At 44.0% G+C, this 22933-nt stretch overlaps 1 protein-coding gene across 2 annotated transcripts in view; it reads right to left on the bottom strand.

Annotated features, from left to right (window-relative positions):
• OLFM3 (olfactomedin 3) overlaps positions 1–22933 on the bottom strand; it is a 345834-nt gene that overhangs the window by 10889 nt on the left and 312012 nt on the right. For both annotated transcript variants that reach the window (XM_073571715.1, XM_073571714.1), the window contains exon 4: positions 18138–18357. In XM_073571715.1, the coding sequence (XP_073427816.1) occupies positions 18138–18357 (220 nt within the window). The remainder of the gene's footprint in view (positions 1–18137; positions 18358–22933) is intronic.

Raw genomic sequence — 22933 nt, 5'->3', positions numbered from 1 at the left:
ATATAGTGCATTCCTACCTTTTGTAAAAACAACAGATATTTAGAAAATATATGCCTTTCAAATAATCACTTCTAACCATTAAACACTTATTCTCCTGCTATGTACGGAAATTAAGCAGGCATGTCTATTTTATTCCAGCAGGCATCCCATTTCTTCTGTGCCTTTAGCATATGAGCCAAAGTTTTAATGCAATTTCATAGGAGAGCAATCATGACTGTTCAATAGAAACAATAAATGAACAGTTTTAACCATGTTTTCTTTAGATTTTCTGATGCTAAATGCAAAATAAATTACAGCTGAAAGTGTTCTCTCTGTAAAGTTTAAATTGACTTCAGTGGTAATAATGCCATTAAATTCTTGCTTTCTGAGAAGTTATCATGATAAATGTTTTCTTTGTTCCGGAGCAGACAACCTCTGCTGCATAATTCTAAGGCAGTAGCAGAGGTTGTCAAAATCACACCCCCTGTCATGACTCCACCATTCATGATATCCTATGGATGCTGTGAATTATACAGTGGTTATGGAAAATATTCAGACCTAGAGATGAGCGACTTTTCAGGTCGAGTCGGGTTTCATGAAACGAAATCGGCCGATTATCGTGAAAAGTCGAAGGTCGACTGAAACACGAAACCCAATGCAAGTCAAAGAGGAACCAAGGTCGGCAGGGAGTGGAGAACAGGAAACACACCTACAGTGCCCATTTTAATGCCAAAAACATCAATTCTTATTACTTAAGCTTGTCAACCTTAATTTACTTTGTAATAATAGTTAGGCATTGAAAACTGGGGGTTATTTGGCTAAAGTTGTGGGGAGGTGTAGGGCTGGCTCCAGATTTTCGTGGGCCCAGGGCCAAAGAGTGTCAATGGGCTCCTTTAACACATGCCACAATTCATGATCCTCTGTTACGGCAGAGAAATAGCGGTATAGTACAATGAAAAATACTTCACTTCTTACATCTCATGACTGATATCCATTTTAAATTCTCAAATAGCTCCAAAAACGGACAGCATATTACTCCATACAGTATTATGGCCACCGCAGAGTGCGCTATACAGAGTAATGAGGCCCATATATTTCTCCATACAGAATCATTGGTCCCATATAATGTTTGAAACAGTATATGATGAGCTCCACATAATGCTACAGTATATGTTGGTCCCCATGGATGAAGCTCCACTGTGCTATGGACCCAAATAATGCTCCATATATAATGGGCCCCATTTCTAATGCTCCAGTGCATAATAGGCCCTGTAAATGCTGCTCCAGTGTCTGATGTCCACCTTTGGAATGCTCCAGTGTATGGTGGGCCTCATATATCATTCTCCAGAGTATAGTGCTCCCCAAAAATAGCTGTCCCAACATTGAAAGCAATTAAATAAGTCTCCTCGCTAGGGAATCCCTGTGCTAGTCTGGACTCCTCATCATCCCCATCTTCCATCTCACTGCACTTGGACTGTTTAGGCAGAGGGTGTACAAACGTGATGTCATCGCGCTCTCTGACCAGAATGTCACGGTCAGGAAACGCGGAAGACGTCACGGTGGTGGAGCAGGGAGAGGTAAGTAATTCAACTTTGCAAGTGCTGTGATCCTGAGCAAGCAGAGGGGGCCCACTCGTTGGCGATGGCACTGGCACAGGGCCCCTCATAGTATGCCGGTGTGTCTGATGGCGGGTGCGCACCCCCACCATCAGAGACACTTGAGGGACCTTGTGCCAGTGCCGTTGCCAAAGAGTGTGCCCAATCACCTGTCCAGGGCAATGGCACTTGCATGGGTGCGTGCGCCAGGTGGTGACCCTGGCCCTGTTGGTGGAGGCAGCCAAGTTAGGGAGGTGGAAAAATTGGCATATGTTAATGTTGGACATTCTGCAGCTGCAAATGGAGTAACTGGAGAAGTCCGCGGAAGAGGAGGAAAAAAGCAAGCTATTTTTCTGGCAACCTACGTGTCAGCAGGGGAGGGTGGGACAAAATCCTTTGAAACCCATGCATGGTTCATTTTAATAAAGGTTAGATCATCAACATTTTGGGTCAACAGACAGGTCCTTTTTTCTGTCAGGATTGATCCAGCAGCACTGAAGACTCGTTCAGATAACACACTAGCAGCAGGGCAAGCGAGCTCCTGTAAGGCATATTGTGCCAATTCAGGCCATGTGTCAAGTTTACTGGCCCAATAGTCAAAGAGAAATGACCGGTGAGGGAGAACATCGATATGGGAGGAGAAGTAATTTGTTACCATAGTTGACAACTGCTGTCTCCTGTCACTTTCGATCGATGCAGTATTACCAGTCGTGTGAGCGGTGCTTGAAAGATCAGTCCACAACATTGTCATTAAACACCTGTGTCCAACGCCACTTCGGCTATGTGCACCATGAGCACCTCTTCCATGTTGCCCCCTACGGCTCGTTGAAAAAACAATACCGCCGCTGTGTGCTGGGAATGTCTCAAACAAACGGTTTACCAGAGTTGCTTGTTTGTTAGCCAATATTAGCTCTAGGTTCTCCTGTGGCATGATGTTTTGGAATTTGCCTTTATAGCGTGGATCCAGGATGCTGGCCAACCAGTAGTCATCATCGTTCATCATTTTGTCAATATGGGGGTCCCTTTTTAGGATCTGCAAAGCATAATCAGACATGTGGGCCAATGTTCCAGGTGTCAATGATGCACTGCGAGTGCTGGGTGGAGGAGCACTTTCTGGCAAATCCACATCCCTCCACTCACGCACAAACCCTGTACCTGACCTTGCCACGCCAACATTTTTTCTTGCCCCCTGAGAAGCATCCTCCTCCCCAAAATAATCATCCCCATCATCCTCCTCCTCTTCTTCCTCCACCTCGTCCACGAGACTTCCCTGAGCAGACAATGGCTGACTGTCATCAAGGCTTCCCTCCTCCTCTTCCTCCTCGGCTGCAGACGCCTGCTTCTTAATGTGCGTCAAAGTTTGCATGAGCAGATGCATAAGTGGGATGCTTATGCTTATGATGGCGTCGTCTGCGCTTACCAGCCGTGTTAATTCCTCAAAACACTGAAGGACTTTACAGAGGTCTTTCAGCTTCGACCACTGCACACCAGACAACTCCATGTCTGCCTGCAAACTGCCTGCCCGTGTATCCTCCCACAAATGAATTACAGCCTGCCTCTGTTCGCACAGCCTCTGAACAATGTGCAGGGTGGAGTTCCACCTTGTTGCAACGTCGATAATTAGGCGGTGCTTGGGAAGGTGGAGCAATCGCTGCAGCTTCTGCATATGACTGGAGTGTACGGGCGACCGGCAGATGTGCGAGCACAGTCTTAGCACCTTATGGAACAGGGGTGTTAACTTCGGAAAATTATTGAGGAAGCAGTGCACCACCAGGTTCAAGGTGTGAGCCAGGCAAGGTATGTGTCTGAGTTTTGAAAGGGCTATGGCTGCCACAAAATTCCAGCCGTTATCACTAACTACCTTGCCTGCCTCAAGATGTAGACTGCCCAGCCATGACTCAGTTTGTCGCTGCAAGTAGTCGGCCAGTAACACCGCAGTGTGTCTGTTGTCGCCCAAACAAATCATCTTCAACACAGCCTGCTGACGCTTACCACTAGCTGTTCGATAGTGGGACATCTCGTGTGCAACACTGGCAGCTGCGGATGGAGTGCTCGTGCGACTGCACTCTGTGGACGAGCTTTCGCTTCAGGAGGAGGAGGAGGGTCAAATGCCTACAGCCAACTGTTTCCTATACCGTGGGCTAGGCAGCACTGTCCCACCGCCACTGTCCCCTGTGGACCCTGCATCCACCACATTAACCTAGTGCGCAGTGATGGACACGTAACGGCCCTGGCCATGCCTACTGGACCATGCATCTGTTGTGAGGTGCACCTTTCCACTCACTGATTGCTTGTGTGCATGGACAATGCTGTCTTTCACATGCACGTGGAGGGATTGGATGGCTTTTCACGAAAAGAAGTGCCGACTGGGTAGGTCATAGCATGGTACTGCGTAGGCCATGAGCTCGTGGAAAGCTTTGCTTTCAAGCAACCAGTAGAGCATCATCTCTAACGAGATTAGTTTGGCAATGTGGGCGTTCAAAGCCAGTGTACGCAGATGAGAGGATGAGTACTTTTTTGTCCTACTCAGAGTCTCTGTTAGGGTGAGCAGGACTTGAGAGCTGCATATGGTGGAACTAGCGGTGGACATGGTGGACTGAGAGAGGGTTGGTGATGGTGATGGTGTTGGTGGTGTTGCAGATGGCCTAGATTCAGTCTTTCGTAGCAATATCATTGTGATTCCATGACTGCTTTGCCCTTGTGACAACACCTCGACATTCGCTGCTTGTGGTGTGCTAACCGGTGGGCTTACAGTGGGGGAAGCGATGTAGCGCTGCTGACTACCTTCATTCGGAGCAGGTACACATGTGGTACGTCAGGTTTGGTAGTCCGTCCACGCTTGCAAGTGCATGGTGGTTAAATGTCTAAGCATGCAACTGGTATTCAAATTTCTCAGATTTTTCCCTCGGCTAAAGGCCTTTGCGCACTTCTTACAGATAACTTTTGCCTGATCATTAGGATTTAGTTCAAAAAAGTGCCACACTGCTCTCTTCCTACTATGGAAGACATTTTGAGACCTTGCACACTGTGCTAATTTGACCGTCTGGCCAAGTTGTCCTGCAACTCTTTTGGTTTTTGTAATATGTTTTTGGACTGCTACGGTCCTGCCAGATAACAGCTGTTGCGATGTCATTGCCTGCTGCGGATCCTCCTCCTCCTCTTCTGAGCTATTGGCAGCGGCACCCTCTTCCCCCAATGAATGCCAATCTGGGTAAACAACTGGTCATCCATCACCTCTTCTTCAATTTCATGTGCACCTTCCTCCGTGTCACCGTGTAAGGTGGTATAGTATGCGGGAAGGGGCACCTGAGTTTCATCAAGGTCTGATTCTGCCTCAGTACACTGTGAGGACAATGTAGTGCTCTGAGTGAATGTACCAGCAGAAAAATCTAGCAGTGGCTGTGCATCAGTGCACTCCATGTCAGATTCATCTTGGACTGGGGAATTCACGATTTGACTTGCTAACCCAGGCATGGTATGTGAAAAGAGCTCCATGGAGTAATCGGTAGTGTTGCCTGCCACATCCTTCACTTTTGGTAGGGGTGAAGGACACAAGGAAAAGTGTTGTTCCTGACCAGGAGCCTCCAATGACGACTCAGTGCTTTTATTTTTTGAAACTTCAGAAGAGGAGGCGAGAGAGCTGGAGTCTGTGTCAGCAATGTAAGCCAAAACTTGTTCCTGAAGCTCCGGCTTTAAAAGTGGTTTACCTAATCCCAGAAAAGAGAGCCTTCGAGGCCATGTGGAGCCAGATGATGACACAGGCTCAACACTTCCTGCCTTAGGTGCTATTGTGATTTTGCCACTACCAACAGATGCAACACCACCACCACCACCACCATCGGGACCAGCTGGCAACCCTCGCCCACTTCCATGGCATCTTCCACCATACTTGCTCATTTTTGTGAAAATGTACCCAAAATACCACCAGCTATATGGTACTGGAAAACAAGGTTGAAGGTTTATCTACTATTGGTGAGAATTTGAATTTCACTAGAGATTTGAGGACGCTGAACTATTGTCTCTGGCCCAGTATAGATTACACCTCAATGTAACAGGCTGAAATTGGATGGTGTATGGCAAGGTGGAGGGTGTCTATAGGATTGGTGAGAATTTGAATCTCACTATAGATTTGAGGACGCTGAACTATTGTCTCTGGCTCAGTAGAGATTACACCTCAATGTAACAGGCTGAAATTGGATGGTGTATGACAAGGTGGAGGGTGTCTATAGGATTGGTGAGAATTTGGATCTCACTAGAGATTTGAGGACGCTGACAATGATGCTCTCAGTCCAAGTATGGATGCAGGCAGCCTAATATAGCAGGACTGCTGCACAGTGCCAACACAAATGGGTGGAAAAATGAACGCTTTGTAACTGTGCAGAAAAGAGGAAGAAAAATATTTTTGCTTTTAAAAAAGCAGTTTGCACAGCAGTGTGCAAACAGCAATGCAGCTATCAGGGAGCCTTATATGGCAGCCTAATAACCAACAGAGCTGATGCACAAAAATAGAGCCTCCCCTGTCACTGCACACAAAGTAGAAGCAGTTTTTTTGGTTCTTCTTCCCTGCCTAACGCTCTCCCTACAGAATCAGCAGCAGCAGCAGCTCTCCCTATGCTAAGATCGGCATAAGTAAGATGGCGGTCGGCGTTCACGCCCTTTTATAGCCCCTGTGACGCCACACAAAGCCAGCCAATCACTTGCATGCCCTTCTCAAAGATGGTGGTGACCGATGTCTATGTCATCACGTTGCCCACAGTGTGCGTCCTCCATCATTGGCTGAAAAAGGGCGCTGGAAGCATCATTTGAAACGCGACTTTGGCGCTCTGGTCGCCGACCTCGTGGCCGACCTCACGCTATGGTCGGGTTTCATTTCATGAAACCCGACTTCAGCAAAAGTCGGCGACTTTTGAATATGACCGACCCGTTTCGCTCAACTCTATTCAGACCCCTTTAAATTTTTCACTCTTTGTTTCATTACAGCCATTTGGTAAATTCAAAAAAAGTTCATTTTTTTCTCATTAATGTAAACTCTGCACCCCATCTTAACTGAAAAAACAGAAATGTAGAAATTTTTGCAAATTTATTAAATAAGAAAACCTGAAATATCACATGGTCATAAGTATTCAGATCCTTTGCTCAGTATTGAGTAGAAGCACCCTTTTGAGCTAGTACAGCCATGAGTCTTCTTGGGAATGATGCAACAAGTTTTTCACACCTGGATTTGGGGATCCTCTGCCATTCTTGCTTGCAGATCCTCTCCAGTTCCGTCAGGTTGGGTGGTGAACGCTGGTGGACAGCCATTTTCAAGTCTTTCAAGAGATGCTCAATTGGGTTTAGGTCAGGGCTCTGGCTGAACCAGTCAAGAATGGTCACAGAGTTGTTCTGAAGCCACTCCTTTGTTATTTAAGCTGTGTGCTTATGGTCACTGTCTTGTTGGAAGGTGAAACTTTGGCCAAGTCTGAGGTCCAGAGCACTCTGGAAGAGGTTTTCATGCAGGATATCTCTGTACTTGGCCACATTCATGTTTCTTTGAATTGCAACCAGTCATCCCATCCCTGCAGCTGAAAAACACCCCCATTGCATGATGCTGCCACCACCATGCTTCACTGTTGGGATTGTATTGGGCAGTTGATGAACATTGCTTGGTTTTCTCCACACATGCCGCTTAGTATTATAACGAAAAAGTTCTATCTTCGTCTCATCAGAGCAGAGAATCTTATTTCTCATTGTCTGGGAGTCCTTCATGTGTTTTTTTAGCAAACTCCATTCGGGCTTTCATATATCTTGCATTGAGGAGTGGCTTCTGTCGGGCCACTCTGCCATAAAGGCCTGACTGGTGGAGGGCTGCAGTGATAGTTGACTTTGCAAAACTTTCTCCTATATTCCTACTGCATCTGTGGAACTCAGCCACAGTGATCTTGGGGTTCTTTTTTACCTGTCTCACCAAGGCTTTTCTCCCATGATTGCTCAGTTTGGCTGGACAGCAAGGTCTAAGAAGACTTGTAGTGGTCACAAACTTCTTCCATTTAAGGATTATGGAAGCCACTGTGCTCTTAGGAACCTCGAGTACTGCAGAAATTCTTTTGTAACCTTGGTCAGATGTGTGCCTTGCCACAATTCTGTCTCTGAGCTCCTTGGCCAGTTCCTTTGACTTCATTTGGTCTGACGTGCACTTTGAGGTCTTATAAAGACAGGTGTGTGCCTTTGCAAATCAGGTCCTATCAGTTTAATTAAACACAGCTGGAATCCAATGAAGGTGTAGAACCATCTTAAGGAGGCTCACAAGGAAATAGACATCATGAGACTTAGGGTACCGTTACACCTAGCGATGCACCATCGATCCCGACTAGCGATATGACGCAGTCAGGATCACTGGTGCATCGCTAGGTGGTCGCTAGTGAGCTGCCACACAGGCAGATCTCACCAGCGGCATCGCTGGGGACGGGGATCGCTACTTACCTGTCAGACGAGGTGATCCTGCGTCCTCCCGCCCGGCTCCACGCGCCGCTCGTCGGCGCCACTGGAAGTGACTGACGAGGAACGGTCCAGGAGCTTCTCGCGCGACCAGCGATGAGCAGCGGGGGAGCGGTCGGAGGTAAGTATCACATGTAGCGATATCGCTAGCAATATCGCTGCAACGTCACAAAATCGGTGACTTTACAGCGATATTGCTAGCGATATCGCAGTGTGTAACGGGGGCTTTAAATATGAGTGTCTGAGCAAAGGGTTTGAATACTTGTGACCATGTGATATTTCAGTTTTTCTTTTTTAATAAATTTGCAAAAATGTCTACATTTCTGTTTTTTTTCAGTCAAGATGGGGTGCAGATGGCATATTAATGAGAAAAAAATGAACTTTTTTGAATTTAGTAAATGGCTGCAATGAAACAAAGAGTGAAAAATTTAAAGGGGTCTGAATACTTTTTGTACCCACTGTAGCTCTGACACCCTATGGGATCAAAGGCTTGCTGAGTTCTCAGGATTGTGAATGACAGCTCAATCGCCCAATCTGGGACAGAGATGTGTGTATTGCGAATAACAGCTCAATCGTCCTATCTGGCTGGGTCTGTGGGATCTTCTTAAGGTGTCATCCATTCTCGGTGATTACAGGGTTATTTAGCACTCTGACAATTGTCAGACCATTGCCAATGTTAGCTTTGCTCAAGTGGTGTGTGCATGTTTGCTCTATGCTATGAGTTGTAATTTGATCTTGGTGCCAACCTTGGATTTACCTTTGACCATCAAATTGACTTTTGTCTTGATCCGCTACATTCTTGACACTCTGACCTCGGACTGTTACCTGACTACGCTTTTGTTTTTTTTTCTTGGTCTATTATGAGTCCCCTTGATACTGACCTCAAATCTCTCGACAATTCTGCCTTACAGTAAGTCCATGAGTAGTGACTAACGTCACAAGTAGTAGTTACTAGCGTTTCATTACAATTGGGCCAAACACATTTCTTTTCTTTCACCCACCAGTATGAAAACATTTTGCACATTTTTTGATCAGGTAACATATCTGACCAAGATACTTCAGGACCTGGCCAGGGAGCACCAGAAAATACAAACATCAAACTCAGCTGCAGGGTCAGTTTTCCAGCAAGATGGGTGCTACTCAGAACTCTTTGCTGCTGGCAGTAGGTATGACGCCTGTACCATCTGATGTACAATTGTTCTCTCCTGAACTAGTATTTGTTCTCCCTGATCAATTTTCAGTAGAGAAATATCAGTTCAGGGTGTTCAGGGAGAGCTGTAGGTTATTTTAACACTGCAATCCCGGTCTTCAGGGGATGAGTCACAGTGAGTGAGAATAATCATGTCACTACTGTGAGGCGGCCCTCAGACTTGGGCATTCTCTTTATCCCCCACAAGCCTCAGAATGGTATTTGGTTAATGTCTTTTGTGAAATGTTAGGACTAATCTATGACAAACCTGACAGGATCAAGATCGCAGAGGCAAAGATTATGAGTATGACACAGGCGGGCTGCACCGCTGAGGATTACTGTAATGAGTTACGGCAATGGTCCATGGAATTGCTATGGAATGATGCAGCTCTCTCTGCCAGTTCCACAGAGGCCTTGTAGATACTCTCAAGGATGCTCTGGTTATCCACAGTCCACCCTGTTCCTTGGAGGAGGGCATGACCTAGGCTATTTGGTATTGCAGAATTCAGGAGATGTGTGATGAGCGACAAGGAGGTTCAGTCATTTCCCTGAACCTGTCAACTTATATGAGGCAGAACCGATGGAAGTTGGAGCTGCCAGCTCTTGGGTTGTTGAGAGCAGACATCGACGCAATACAGGCTCTGCTTTTACTGTGACTCTGGGCAATTTCTTCAGGACTGCACAGTAAACAAAAAAACAAGCAAGTCGGCAGGAAACACCTAAGTACGTAAGATTGTTGAGGAGGTCACCCAGATTTCCAGGTACTTTTTACTCCTCTGATACAGTGCTGTTAAACGTGCAACTATGTTTCCAGAACAAGTGGTTTTCTGTATTTGCTTTCAATGACTTTGCTTCTGCAGCCACCTCCATTGATTCAGGACTGGCTCTTAAATTAGGATTAAGGACAGTAAGAGAGACTCATGTAAATTGTCGCTATTAACAGGACACTGTTACTCCAAAACTTTGTCCAGGTAGTAAAGATGGAATTCACAGTCCATCTCTGATTCCATCTCCTGCTATATTTGGGATAATTAACCTGCTGGGTTGTTATTGGGGCTTCCATAGCTGAGAATTTGCCATCCTGTTATTGATGTCAGAAGGATATTGTTAAGTGGAGTCCGAATTGTTATTAGAAATGTTTTAGTTCTGTATAAATTTGCTCCGCTAACCTGGAGGGTCTGCTGAGATTCCATGAAAGACTTCAGAGATGTGTTCTTGCAAAAAGAGGCAGAGGTACTACCTACTCATTGTCCTTATGATTGTGCTAGTAATCTGATCCCTAATGTAAAATTATCTAAAGCTTGCCTGTATAATTTATAGGGTCCTGAACATATTGCCATGAAAGAATATGTAAACAAAGGTTTATGGAAGGGTCATATCCGTCTTTCCTCTTCGCCGGCATCTGCTGGCTTTTTCTTTGTTAGAAAAAAGATGGGGGGCTCCGTTCATGCCTCGATTTATGTAAATTGAACAAAATTACTGTTAAGAATACATATCCGCTTCCACCCATCCCCAACCTATATAATCAGCTTACTGGGGCTAAATGGTTTTCTAAACTTGATCTTAGAGGTGCTTAAAATTTGATATGCATCCAGAAGGGTGATGAGTTGAAAACATTGTTTTTAACATATGAGGGTCTATTTGAAAATCTTGTCATGCCTTTTTGTTTAACCAACTCACCAGCAGCCTTTCAAAACTTTATGAAAAACATATTTTCTAATATTATTGGAAGGTTTATTGTGGTTTACTTTGATGACATTCTATTTTTTTCACCTGATCTGGATTCACACTGTGAACATGTCCACTTTGTCTTAGATAAGCTCAGGGAAAATTCTTTGTGTACTATATTGGAGAAATGTACTTTTTCTGTTCAAGAAATATCATTCCTGGGGTTGAATGTATCTACTGAAGGGTTTAAGATGTATCCTGGGAAGGTGCAGGATATTATTGATTGCAAGATTTTTAAAGATTATTATAGAAAAGTGTTTAGGGTTTTTTCACAGATCGTTAAACCTCTTACTGATCTTACATGTAAGGGAGCGGAACTTAAAGTTTGGTTCCTGGATGCTATTGGAGGCTATAGCAAATTGAATGAGTGTTTCATGCCACTCCAGTTTTAATCCAACCCAATCTCCAGAAACCATTTTTCAAGGAGGTGGATGCCTCAGAGGGGGTGTGATAGGGGCTTTTTATCTAAAAGTCCCAAAACTCTGACCAACTTGTGACCATGTGATTTTTTCTCTAGGAAATTTTCAACCGCTGAGAGAAGTTATGATGTTGGGAATCTCGAGCTGCTCGCTGTCAATTCAGCTTTTGAAGAATGGAGACCTTTTTTGGAGTGAGCTAGTCATTAGGTCGCTGTTGTGACAGATCATAAAAATGTAGCTTATACTGAATCTGTTAATCGTTTAACCCCCAAGAAAAGTAAAATAATCCTTGGTTTATTCTAGATTCAATTTTGCTGTCCAGTTCAGACCATGGACTAAGAATTTTAGGGTTGATGCTTTATTTCGCAGCCTTGATTCAGTTTCTCACTCAGAACCTCCATCATCCATTCTTTCTCAGGGTACTGTGGTTTCTGTTATGATTCGGTCACCGAGGAGGATTACCGGGGAATTAGCTAAGCAACCAGGAAACCAGAAAGGTTGTCAACTTTGTGGATTGCAGATCCCTAAACCTAATAACACAACTAGCATTAGCCGTGGGATGTGCCTAAGATGCCTTAGATGCCTCGGCACGGCCAAAGAGTTAACTAAGCCTAAAGCAAGAAAGGGGAAAGCTAAACTGCCCTTGAGTAGAACCCCAAAGGAATAGATAGCCCCCAAACATATATTGTCGGTGAGACAAGATGAGGCACAAATGCAGGCAGAAAATAGAGTGTGCAAATGATGGGGCCCAAACTGTCTAAATAGGACAGGACACAAAAGATACTGTCTGCAATCATGCAAAACCCCTAAAAAATCCAACACGTCTGATATAGAAAAACACTGAGGCCACACGACCACTCACCCGCTAAATCAGCATTCTGGTGTGAACTGGAAGCAAAGCAAAAGATACTAATATAACAGGGGGTTAGCAATACTGAACAGAATGACATAAGCTATGACATATGAGTGGGGTCCAGCACAAATCCCAGCAGGGAATAATGCTGAACCCACACAGCAAAGCAGAAAGCAGAGAAAGGCAAAAACTATATCAAATGCAAAAAGATTCAGCAAACAAATAACTTATCTGAATGATGCAAGACCAAAGAGGGGAAAAAGCAAACTTCACAATGCACAGGAAGACAAACAAATCACCAGCAGCAACTGAAGGAAGCTTGCTCACTTAAATCCTCCCAGTCAATAACCCCTGACTTCCAATCATTGTCTTCAGGTGATAGACTTCTGTCAATATGACCAGCTCCACTACCCACTGTAACGACCAGAAGGAGCCCCAACTTAGAAGTCAGATCAAGAGAGTTCACAACATATTTCTATGATATCCTCAGAGTTGGAAGCAGAGTCGTTGGCTCCTCCCCTAGTCCAGGGTACAAATTATTTGTGCCTGTGTATCTAAGATTATGTTTGTTGCAGGAGTTTCATGATTCCATCTTGAGTGGTCATCCTGGTATCACAGCTACGCAGAAAGCCATTGATGCACTATTTTGGTGGCTATCCATGCTTAATGATATTAAATATTTTGTAACCACTTGTTATGTTTGCACACATGCTAAAGTCTGTCATGATGAGCTGGCTGGGGAACTGGCTCCATTGTCAGTTCCAGAAAGACCGTGGACACATTTGTCCATGGATTTTATTATGAATTTGCCATTGTCTGGAGGGAAGAATGTTATTTTGGTGGTAGTTGACCGATTCAGTAAACAGGCACATTTTGATTTTTTATTGGGGTACTGGAATGCTGAAACACTTTCCAGGTTCTTTATCAATCATGTGAGGAGATTGCATGGAATCCCTTTGAATATTATGTCTAATAAAGGGATGCAATTTATTTCCAAGTTCTGGAGAGCATTTTATAAGAAACTGGGAATTGATTTGCCATTTTCCTCTGCTTACCACCTTGAAACCAACGGTCAGACAGAAAGGAGGAATCAGTCGTTGGAGAGATTTTTAAGGTGTATCATTGCGGCTCAGCAGGAGGACTAGTCCTAATTTCTTACCTCTTGCTGAGTTCACCTTTAACAGTTGGGATAACCAGTCTACTGGAACCTCTCCTTTTTTTTATTATGTTTTCCACCATCATTTTGGTTAATTCTCTGGGATGAGTTCTAGATGTCCTAGAGTAGAGGTTGCTATACCGAAACTTGGGATGTCTGAAGGGAGGTTCAAAAGAATATTGGGGTGGCTCAGCTTTGCCAGAAATGGGAAGCCAATAGGAAATGTTTGGCGAACCTTACGTTTATTAGCCTGTATGAGATTTTGGTGGTAGTTAATCCAATGGCCTCTAGATTAAAACTCCCTCTGTCTTTTTGTATCCTGAATGTATTCCATAGATCACTGCTATTGTCCCTTTGGTTTTGTCTCCCTCATCCCCATCTCCTCCAGTTATTGTCAATTACGGTTTAAAGTATGAGGTACAAAAGATTGTTGATTCTCAAAAAGTCAGTAATTGCCTCCAGTATCTCATCTATTGACTGGAGGAGATATCCTGGGTTCCAGCTCAAGCCATGAAGTCTGATCGTCTGGTAAGGGCCTTCCATCGTAAGTTTCCTGGAATGCTTGGGGGTTTGTTGGCCCCCCTAGAAGAGCTAGTGCTATCACGATTCCACCACTGACGGTGTCCTAAAGAATCTGTGAATGACAATTCTGCCGCCCTATGGGATTGAGGGAATGCGAAACTCTTAGAATTGTGAGTGGCAGCTCTATTGAGGCAGAGGTGTGAGTGCTGTGAATTACAGATCAGCTGTCCTATCTGGCTGGATCTGTGGGATCTCTCCCTGGTGTCATCCATTCTGGGTGATTATAGGGCTATTTAGCACTCTGACAATTTTCAGACCATTACCAATTGTAGCTTTTCTCAAGTAGTGTGTGCATTTGCTCTGAGTTGTATTCTGATCTCTGTTGCCGACCTTGGATTTACCTTTGACATCTGTTTGAATTATACCCTTCATATTGATCTGCTACCTTCCTGATACTTTGACATCAGACTGCTACCTGACTACAATTTTGCTGTTTCCCTTTGTCTATTAAGAGTCCTCTTGGTACTGACCTCAGACTTCTTGACTATCCTGCATCACATCATATCATACATTGAGTTATGATTAGCATCACATCCTCATACTCAGTACCCTTCTGCTATTGGCTAGTTAAAGCTAGAAAACAATTAGGTCATTGCTGTCTTTCCATGTTGGCACTGCTACTTATTTATTACATGATTTGGTTTTCCTGGTCTTATCATAATGCCACACTACATTTTGTCTTATTTTTTTTCATAATTATCTGTAGAACACTACAAGATACTGAGCCACAGGTTCACGTGTGGAACCATATCCCTCACAGTCACATCAGATGCTACCAAGCCTGGACTGCAAGTGCAGGAAGGGTCAGAATGTTAGATAGCGAGTGACCCACACAAGTTTTTCTCTTTCTGTTAAGCACTGTGCTGTCAGGAGATGTCCTAATAATTTATAGGACATTCCATGATATTACAGGAATGTGATCAGTGCATGAAACCAAAATTATTATACAACAATCTAGAAAATAAATAAGCACTATAAACCTACAATGACCACAAAGGAACAATACTATCAGAAAATAACTATTTTATTGTAGATATATTAAAAAACGAATTACATATGCTGTAATAGTTTATGAAACCTCAATAAATGCATTATACTAATATTGTAAAAGCATTGTACTGTATCTATGTTTCACAATATTACTATAATGTTTTTATGGATCTTTTGTAATTTATTACAGTATATGCAATTAATTTTTTAATATATCTACAATAAAATTGTTATTTTAGCAGGAGTTGTGTTAGTGCAATAGTGTTGCGAGTGTGTATATAACCAGCAGAGCTGTGTGTGCTCAGCAGTGCTGTATGTTTACATATGCAGTAGAATTATGTGTGCAGAAGTGTGTGTATATGTGACACCCCAGATTCTGGTTGCCATAGTGACATTGCCTCCATCTAAGGGGTGAAATCATGCCTGGAGGTAGGAAGGGGGCCTCCATGCCAGGTAACACAGGTTACATGACAATTCCTGCTGCAGGTCAGAAAGGGGAGCTTCCTTATAAATTCTAGCCAGCAGGTGGGGTTAGTGAGTGAGTAAGAAGTCAGCTGAGAGAGTAAGCAAGGGAGTTGTTATGGAAATGAGAGCAGCTTGAGTTCATGACAAGACAGTTAGAGACAGTTGGAGTTGGTCTGTGGAGAGAGAAGGGACAGGAGCAGAGACAAGGGGCTCTGGGGAACTAAAATTGCATATAGCTGACCCCAGAGCGAAGCACTGATATAAAAAAGGATGCCAGAGTCCTTGGTTGGGCAGGAGCTGTACGCCCTGACAGCCGAATCTGGAGTACAGGGGACTGCAAGTTCCTTGGACACACTGAACACCTGAAGGCACAGCAGCAGATCAAGAGCCTGGGGCTGACAGTGATAAGAACAGTGCTCATGATATAGGCTCACGCTGTCAGCCATACAGGTTAGAAACCATCATGTAAATGAGGGCTGCAGCTTAGCTACAAGCAGCAGGGACCCGAAAACAGAGCGCAGAAGGAAGGTCCCCAACCCCACCTGGCAGGGTGGATCCCCCGAATGCCTCCAGGCGAGCCGGACTCAATCCATCATCTGTATGTGATACCCCAGATTGCAACTACTTTCAAGTAAAAGGTAAAGAAATCTGCACCTCTCTGTGTCCTTCTCTTATTCTCTGCACCCCAATGTTCACCACCATCTGAACAATTAATCAAATATATTTGCCCTGGGGCCCCGCTCTACCCGTGGGGAGCTGAGCCATCTTTGCTGCGTCACCATCAGCCCCAGAGGACCAAAACCGCAGCGTCGGCCACCCATTGCCAAACACCACGGGTGGCGTCACGATTAAACACCACTTAACTTTCCTCTATTTAATTACTGGACACCCAGGGCCACGGACCGGGTCACTGTCTCCGTGACATCCCCTTTCAAGAGCCTGACCGGCCCGGTACCGGGTAACCCAAGGCCCTGTGGTGGCGCTCCATATACATGAAATAAAGTGTGCAGCAGTGCTGTTTGAATCTGTTTATGTACAGAGTAGAGCTGTGTAAGTGTGCTTCTTTGCGTATAGGCTTTAGGAGAGGCTTCCTTTGTGGATGACACTAATGCATTCCATTCCTCTACTCCTTTATCTAACAGCAGTGAACTTGAATGTTGATTTTCTTCAACCTTTCTCATCAGAAGACTCTCTTGTCTAGGTGTTAACTTGTGTGCTCACCCTGGACATCGCTGTGAAATTTTGCAGCTACATCTTTGTAATTTTTTTTGCATTACTTTTGCTACAGTATTCTGACTGATAAGTAAATATTTGCTGATTTTCTTGGAGCCTTCACCTTTCTTGTGTAAAAAATTATTTTTTTGCTCAGGTCTTGTTACATTTCTCTTCCATGTGGTGCTATTGCTGCCTTCATGAAATGGGAAGGGGTTTTCTTTGTTCAATATTGCTCCTTTATAGTCAACTGCCTGCTGGACATCTGATTTATGAATAATTAGAGTTTCTGGTGGTTGAATTCTCATTAATTAAAATTTTGTAGTTTAAACTTTAGCTTTGCTGCAATACTTTTATTTAGGTGTACTCATTTTTGCAATGGTATTGAAATAGCTGTGTATCTATATATCAGAGCTGTGTGTATATATCAGAGCTGTGTGAATGTTGATGTAGCAAAACTGGGTGTGTTGATGTACTAGAGCTGTGTATATATACAGTATGTTGATGTAGCCAAGAAGTGTGTGTGTGTGTTTTATGCACACTATTGGGCATTATACTTGTGGGGAGCATCAAGCTGTGTGGAGAGAAATGTATTGTGGGTTATCATATTGCATTTGTGGTTGTTTTTAGGCCATTTTACTCTTTGCTAGAGTGGTGTACAGGGCTGTTGTTGTATAGTAAGGTATGTAGAGGACACTGGGGGAATCATACTGTGTATAGGGTGAGAGATGTCATTTTATTGTATGTTTTGTGAGTGTAGGGGCATCATACTATGTGTGAGAGCATCATACTATGCATGGAGGTGTGGGGGCATCATACTGTTTGTGAGGAAGTGTATTTAGAGGGCATCTTACTGTGTGTGAGGGGCTGTGGGGCATCATAATGTGTTTAGAGAATTGTACTGTGAGGACTTCATGTGAGTGAGGTTGTGGGAGAGTCATATTGGGGTATGTGGATGGATTGTGGGGGCATCATTTTGTGTTTGTGGGTGGTGTGGTGGCATAAAACTGTACTGTATTTGGAAGAATTATGCCGTTTATGGTGACATCATACTGTATGTTCAGAAAGTAGTGGGGTCATCATACTGTGTGTAGCAGAATTTATCACGTGGACATCATACTGTGTGAGCGGGAGTGTACTAGGGGACATCATACTGTGTGTGGGTACTATAGGGATATTATGCCGTTTGCATGGGAGTATGGTGGCATCATACTTTATGGAGGGTTGCAAGGACATCATATTGTGTGTATATATTGTGTATGTGTGTCTGTAAATGCATCATACTGTACGTTTGGGCATTATATTCTATGTAGTCGGCGATTTGGGGCACTAGGCTATAAAGTGGCCAATATATAATTTTATTTTCATTTCATATTTGATTGGAAGCTGATCAGCTTTCATTAGCATTATGCAACATTTTTTATGTTGGGGTACATGAAATGGGGGTGGACATGTATAAAAATATTGTATATAAGTAAGAAATGCTTAGTCTTACTCAGTTTTTTCATGCACTCTCTCAAACGAGTTTCCAGGCCCAGAACCCTTTGATGCAATTCCTCATAGTCAAATGCTCCAATCTCTTGCTGAATGCTGGTGAGAATTCCAGTGAGATTCCGGATCTCTTCCTTGAACTGTGTGATCAGCCGAGCATCTGTCTTATACTGCTCTAAAACTGGAATTAGTGGCTGGAGTTCATCCATTTTTTCTTTTAAATCCTGTAATAAAACATTAAATGAAATGTAATGGAATCTCATGTTATATTTTTCATACATATAGAAAATAATTAGGAAGTTATAAAAATGATAACGGTGTCCACTAGAGTTGAGCGACTTTGGTCGGATCGGGTTTCGTGAAACCCGACTGAAACAAAATTTGTTTCAGATGAAACTGGTCCGACTCGGGCAAAAAAAGTCTTAGTTTCGTCCGAAACCCGACCCCAATGCAAGTCAATGGGGAATAAAAGTTGGCATTGAGCGGATGACATTCATCCACTCAATGCCGACTTTTATTCCCCATTGACTTGCATTGGGGTCGGGTTTCGGACGAAACTCCAACTTTTTTTGCCCTAGTCAGACCAGTTTCATCTGAAACAAATTTTGTTTCAGTCGGGTTTCACGAAACCCGATCCGACCAAAGTCGCTCAACTCTAGTGTCCTCCATCAAGATAATTTTTTAGCATAACGTGGTAGTAAATTTTTATACGGCGCTCACATTGACGTTAGAAAGGTAAAGTGAGTTCATTGACTGTGAACTCGCAGGACCTGTCTGATGGCACCATGAGCAGGAGAACTTTCTCACGCTCGCGGTGCCCTCAGACAGGGAATTGGAGTTCACAGAGAGACACAGAGCACATGGCGCTCAGTATCTGCTGGATGACAGGCTGTTTGGTCGCATCATGCAACCATGCAGCCTGCCAACTAGATGCAGCAGAGCTAGACCCGTGGTGGGACAAATGGACTAGCAGCATCTCTATGGCAAGGTGAGGAATTTTGTTGTTCTTTATTTTTAACTCTTTTGCAGATGACAATGGTGTCGGTGGAATGCGTGAGATCTTAATTATGGTTTAATTAAGATTTATTAAAGGGAATCTGTCATTCAACTATCAGCTTCCGGCACGCCATCAGGGGCTTATCTACAGCATTCTGTAATGCTGTAGATAAGCCCCCGATGTAACCTGAAAGAGAATAAAAGCGAGTTATATTATACTCACCCAGGGGTGGTCCGGGTCCGGTTTTGGTCCGGAGGGTGTCGCGGTTAGGTCCAGAGCCTCCCATCTTCTAACGATGAAGTCCTCTTCCCCCTCCTAATAAAAATGGATGGCAGACCATCCGGTATAAGGTCGAAAAAAACAACTGGAGATGGTGATGAAATATGTGGTAGTAGCTGTGTGTATATATATATATATATATATATAAAAATTCCTTTTCTCCCCCCACTGGGGGCTGGTCTTTGTTGTCCTTTCTCATTCTTGGGTCCTCTACCAGAGGCCTGGGAGTTTGAGGGTTCTGCGCAGGATCTTAATTGGTCCCAGCATTGCACTTTTATGGACTGAGAGCTCAGATGTTGCTCCTGGGATCTGTTGTAGCCATTCTTCCAACTTATGTGTCACTGCTCCTATCACCACTGGAATCATTGTTGCCTTCACCTTCCACATTCTTTTAGGCCCTGGTATTTCTCCAGCTTCTCATATTCCTTCTTTCTGATGTTGCTGTCACTTGGCACTGCCACATCTATTATCACTGCTCTCTTCTGATCTGTGTCTACTATCACAATCTCTGGTTGGTTAGCCAACACCTGCTTATCCTTCTGGATTTTGAAGTCCCACAGGATTTTAGCCCTTTCATTCTCCACCACTTTCTCTGGGGTCTCCAAGCTGGACTTAGGGGGACTTAGCCCATATGCTGTACAGATGTTCCTGTATACAATTCCCGCTACTTGATTGTGGTGTTCGGTATACGCTCTTCCTGGTGGCATTTGCATCCTGCCACTATGTGTTGGACTGTTTCTGAGGTTTCTTTACATAGTCTGCACCTTGGGTCTTGTCTTGTGAGGTAGATTCTGGCTTCTATGGATCTGGTACTTAGTGCTTGCTCTGGTGCCACTATGACTAATGCCTCTGTGCTGTCTCGGAGTCCAGCTCTCTCCAACCATTGCTAGGATTTCTCCATGTCAACCACCTCCATGATCTGTCAAAGGTACCGCTGCATGGAATATATATATACTGTATATATAAATATATATACACTGCTCAAAAAATTAAAGGGAACACTTAAACAACAGAATATAACTACAAGTAAATCAAACTTCTGTTAAATCAAACTGTCCACTTAGGAAGCAACACTGATTGACAATCAATTTCACATGCTGCTGTGCAAATGGAATAGACAACAGATGGAAATTATTGGCATTTATCAAGACACCCTAAATAAAGGAGTGGTTCTGCAGGTGGTGGGGACCACAGACCTCATCTCAGTTCCAATGCTTTCTGGCTGATGTTTTAGTCACTTTTGAATGTTGGCTTTGCTTTCACACTCATGTTAGCATGAGATAGACTCTACAACCCACACAAGAGGCTCAGGTAGTGCAGCTCATCCAGAATGGCACATCAATGCGAACTGTGGCAAGAAGGTTTGCTGTGTCTGTCAGCGTAGTGTCCAGAGGCTGGAGGCGCTACCAGGAGACATGGAGGGGGCCATAGGAGGGCAACAACCCAGCAGCAGGATCGCTACCTCAGCCTTTGTGCAAGGAGGAACAGGTGGAGCACTGCCAGAGCCCTGCAAAATGACCTCCAGCAGGCCACAAATGTGCATGTGTCTGCACAAACTGTTACAAACCAACTCCTTGAGATTGGTCTGAGGGCCGACGTTCATAAATGGGGGTTGTGCTCACAGCCCAACACCGTGCAGGACACTTGGAATTTGCCACAGAACACCAGGATTAGCAATTTCGCCACTGGCGCCCTGTGCTCTTCACAGATGAAAGCAGGTTCACACTGAGCACATGTGACAGATGTGACAGTCTGGAGACGCCTTGGAGAGTGATCTGCTGCCTGCAACATCCTTCAGCATAACCGGTTTGGCAGTGGGTCAGTAATGATGTGGGTGGTATTTCCATGTGCTCGCGAGAGGTAGTCTGACTGCCATTAGGTACCGAGATGAGATCCTCAGACCCCTTGTGAGACTATATGCTGGTGCGGTTGGCCCTGGGTTCCTCCTAATGCAGGACAATGCCAGACCTCATGTGGCTGGAGTGTGTCAGCAGTTCCTGCAAGATGAAGGCATTGAAGTTATGGACTGGCCCACCCGTTCCCCAGACCTGAATCCGTTTGAGCACATCTGGGACATCATGTCTCGCTCCATCCACCAACGTCAAGTTGCACCACAGACTGTCCAGGAGTTGGCGGACGCTTTAGTCCAGGTCTGGGAGGAGATCCCTCAGAGACCGTCCGCCGCCTCATCAGGAGCATGCCCAGGCGTTGTACAGTAGGGAGGTCATACAGGCATGTGATGGCCACACACAATACTGAGCATCTTTTCCTTGTCATGAGGCTTTTCCACTGAAGTTGGATCAGCTTGTAATTTGATTTTCCACTTTAATTTTGAGTGTCATTCCAAATCCAGACCTCCATGGGATATTCATTTTGATTTACATTGATAAATGTTATGTTTTATTGTTCTGAACACATTCCACTATGCAATGAATAAAAATTTGCAACTGGAATATTTCATTCAGAGATATCTAGGATGTGGTATTTTAGTGTTCCCTTTATTTTTTTGAGCAGTGTATATAAAGTTTGACGAATATTTCATTTGAAAGCGATGTGTAAATGATATAGAGAATTGCTCTATTTAAAAGCTCATGTTAAAATTGCATAGCAATTGCACTGCATTCGGATGTAAATCGGTGTGAAAAATCGGATTGTACACACATGACACTTGTATTACACTCGTTTGACTCTCAGAAGGAAGACTCAGGCCAATTTTTCATCCGTTTAGTGTGACTCCGGCCTAACAGCTCATGCACACAACAGCATTTTAGGTCCGAGTGCTATCCGACAAAACATCAGATCGTACTTGTATTGTATCAATGTTGCTCTATGGGGAAAGGCACATCAGATTTTTTTCCTCTGACAGAACTGGTCAAAGGGTAAATATTGCAGTGTCCCTGAGTAGTATCTGATTGGATCACACTCGGCCATGTAAGTCGATGAGTCCGTGGAAAACATTGAACTGCATTCGGATGACACATGAATGGCAGTCTGATTTCCATTGACTGACAGAATGGGCAAGATGGAGACTTTTTTTCTACTCACACTAAGCTGGCATTCTGATCAGAGTTTGATCAAATTTGATCAAACTGTGATTTGCATATTCGGTCCAGTTCTCTCAGATGAGAGAAAATACCGTTGTGTGTCCCTAACCTAATATTGGCAATTAGCAGCTGCCTCATGGGTTTTTGCCTTCCTCTAGATCGACATCAATGGTTGTGGTTCAACTATATAGACTTCAACCCTAAAAAATATGAAATTATGAAACAAGCTGACTCTCCACCTGTAACACATAAAAGTCTCTACAAATCTGTCTCAAAATCTATTACAACAACGTCACTATGCAGACATCACTACAACGTGTTTCCCCGCTTTTACGCTTCATCAGGGATATTTATAGAAAAAAAAGGAACCAGCAGCATGTCTCACCACATCTCATGTGGGCATTGGCCATTGCAAGACATAACGCTGGTTTCTTTATAAAAAAAAAAATCTCCTTGATGAACTGCAAAAGACGTTGGTGT

The sequence above is a fragment of the Dendrobates tinctorius genome, unplaced genomic scaffold (genome assembly GCF_039654945.1).
Source record: "Dendrobates tinctorius isolate UK_male_01 unplaced genomic scaffold, ASM3965494v1 ptg000029l, whole genome shotgun sequence".
NCBI lineage: Eukaryota > Metazoa > Chordata > Amphibia > Anura > Dendrobatidae > Dendrobates > Dendrobates tinctorius.
The sequence above is the reverse complement of the archived record's forward strand: the minus strand, read 5'-3'. Positions and strand labels throughout refer to the sequence as shown.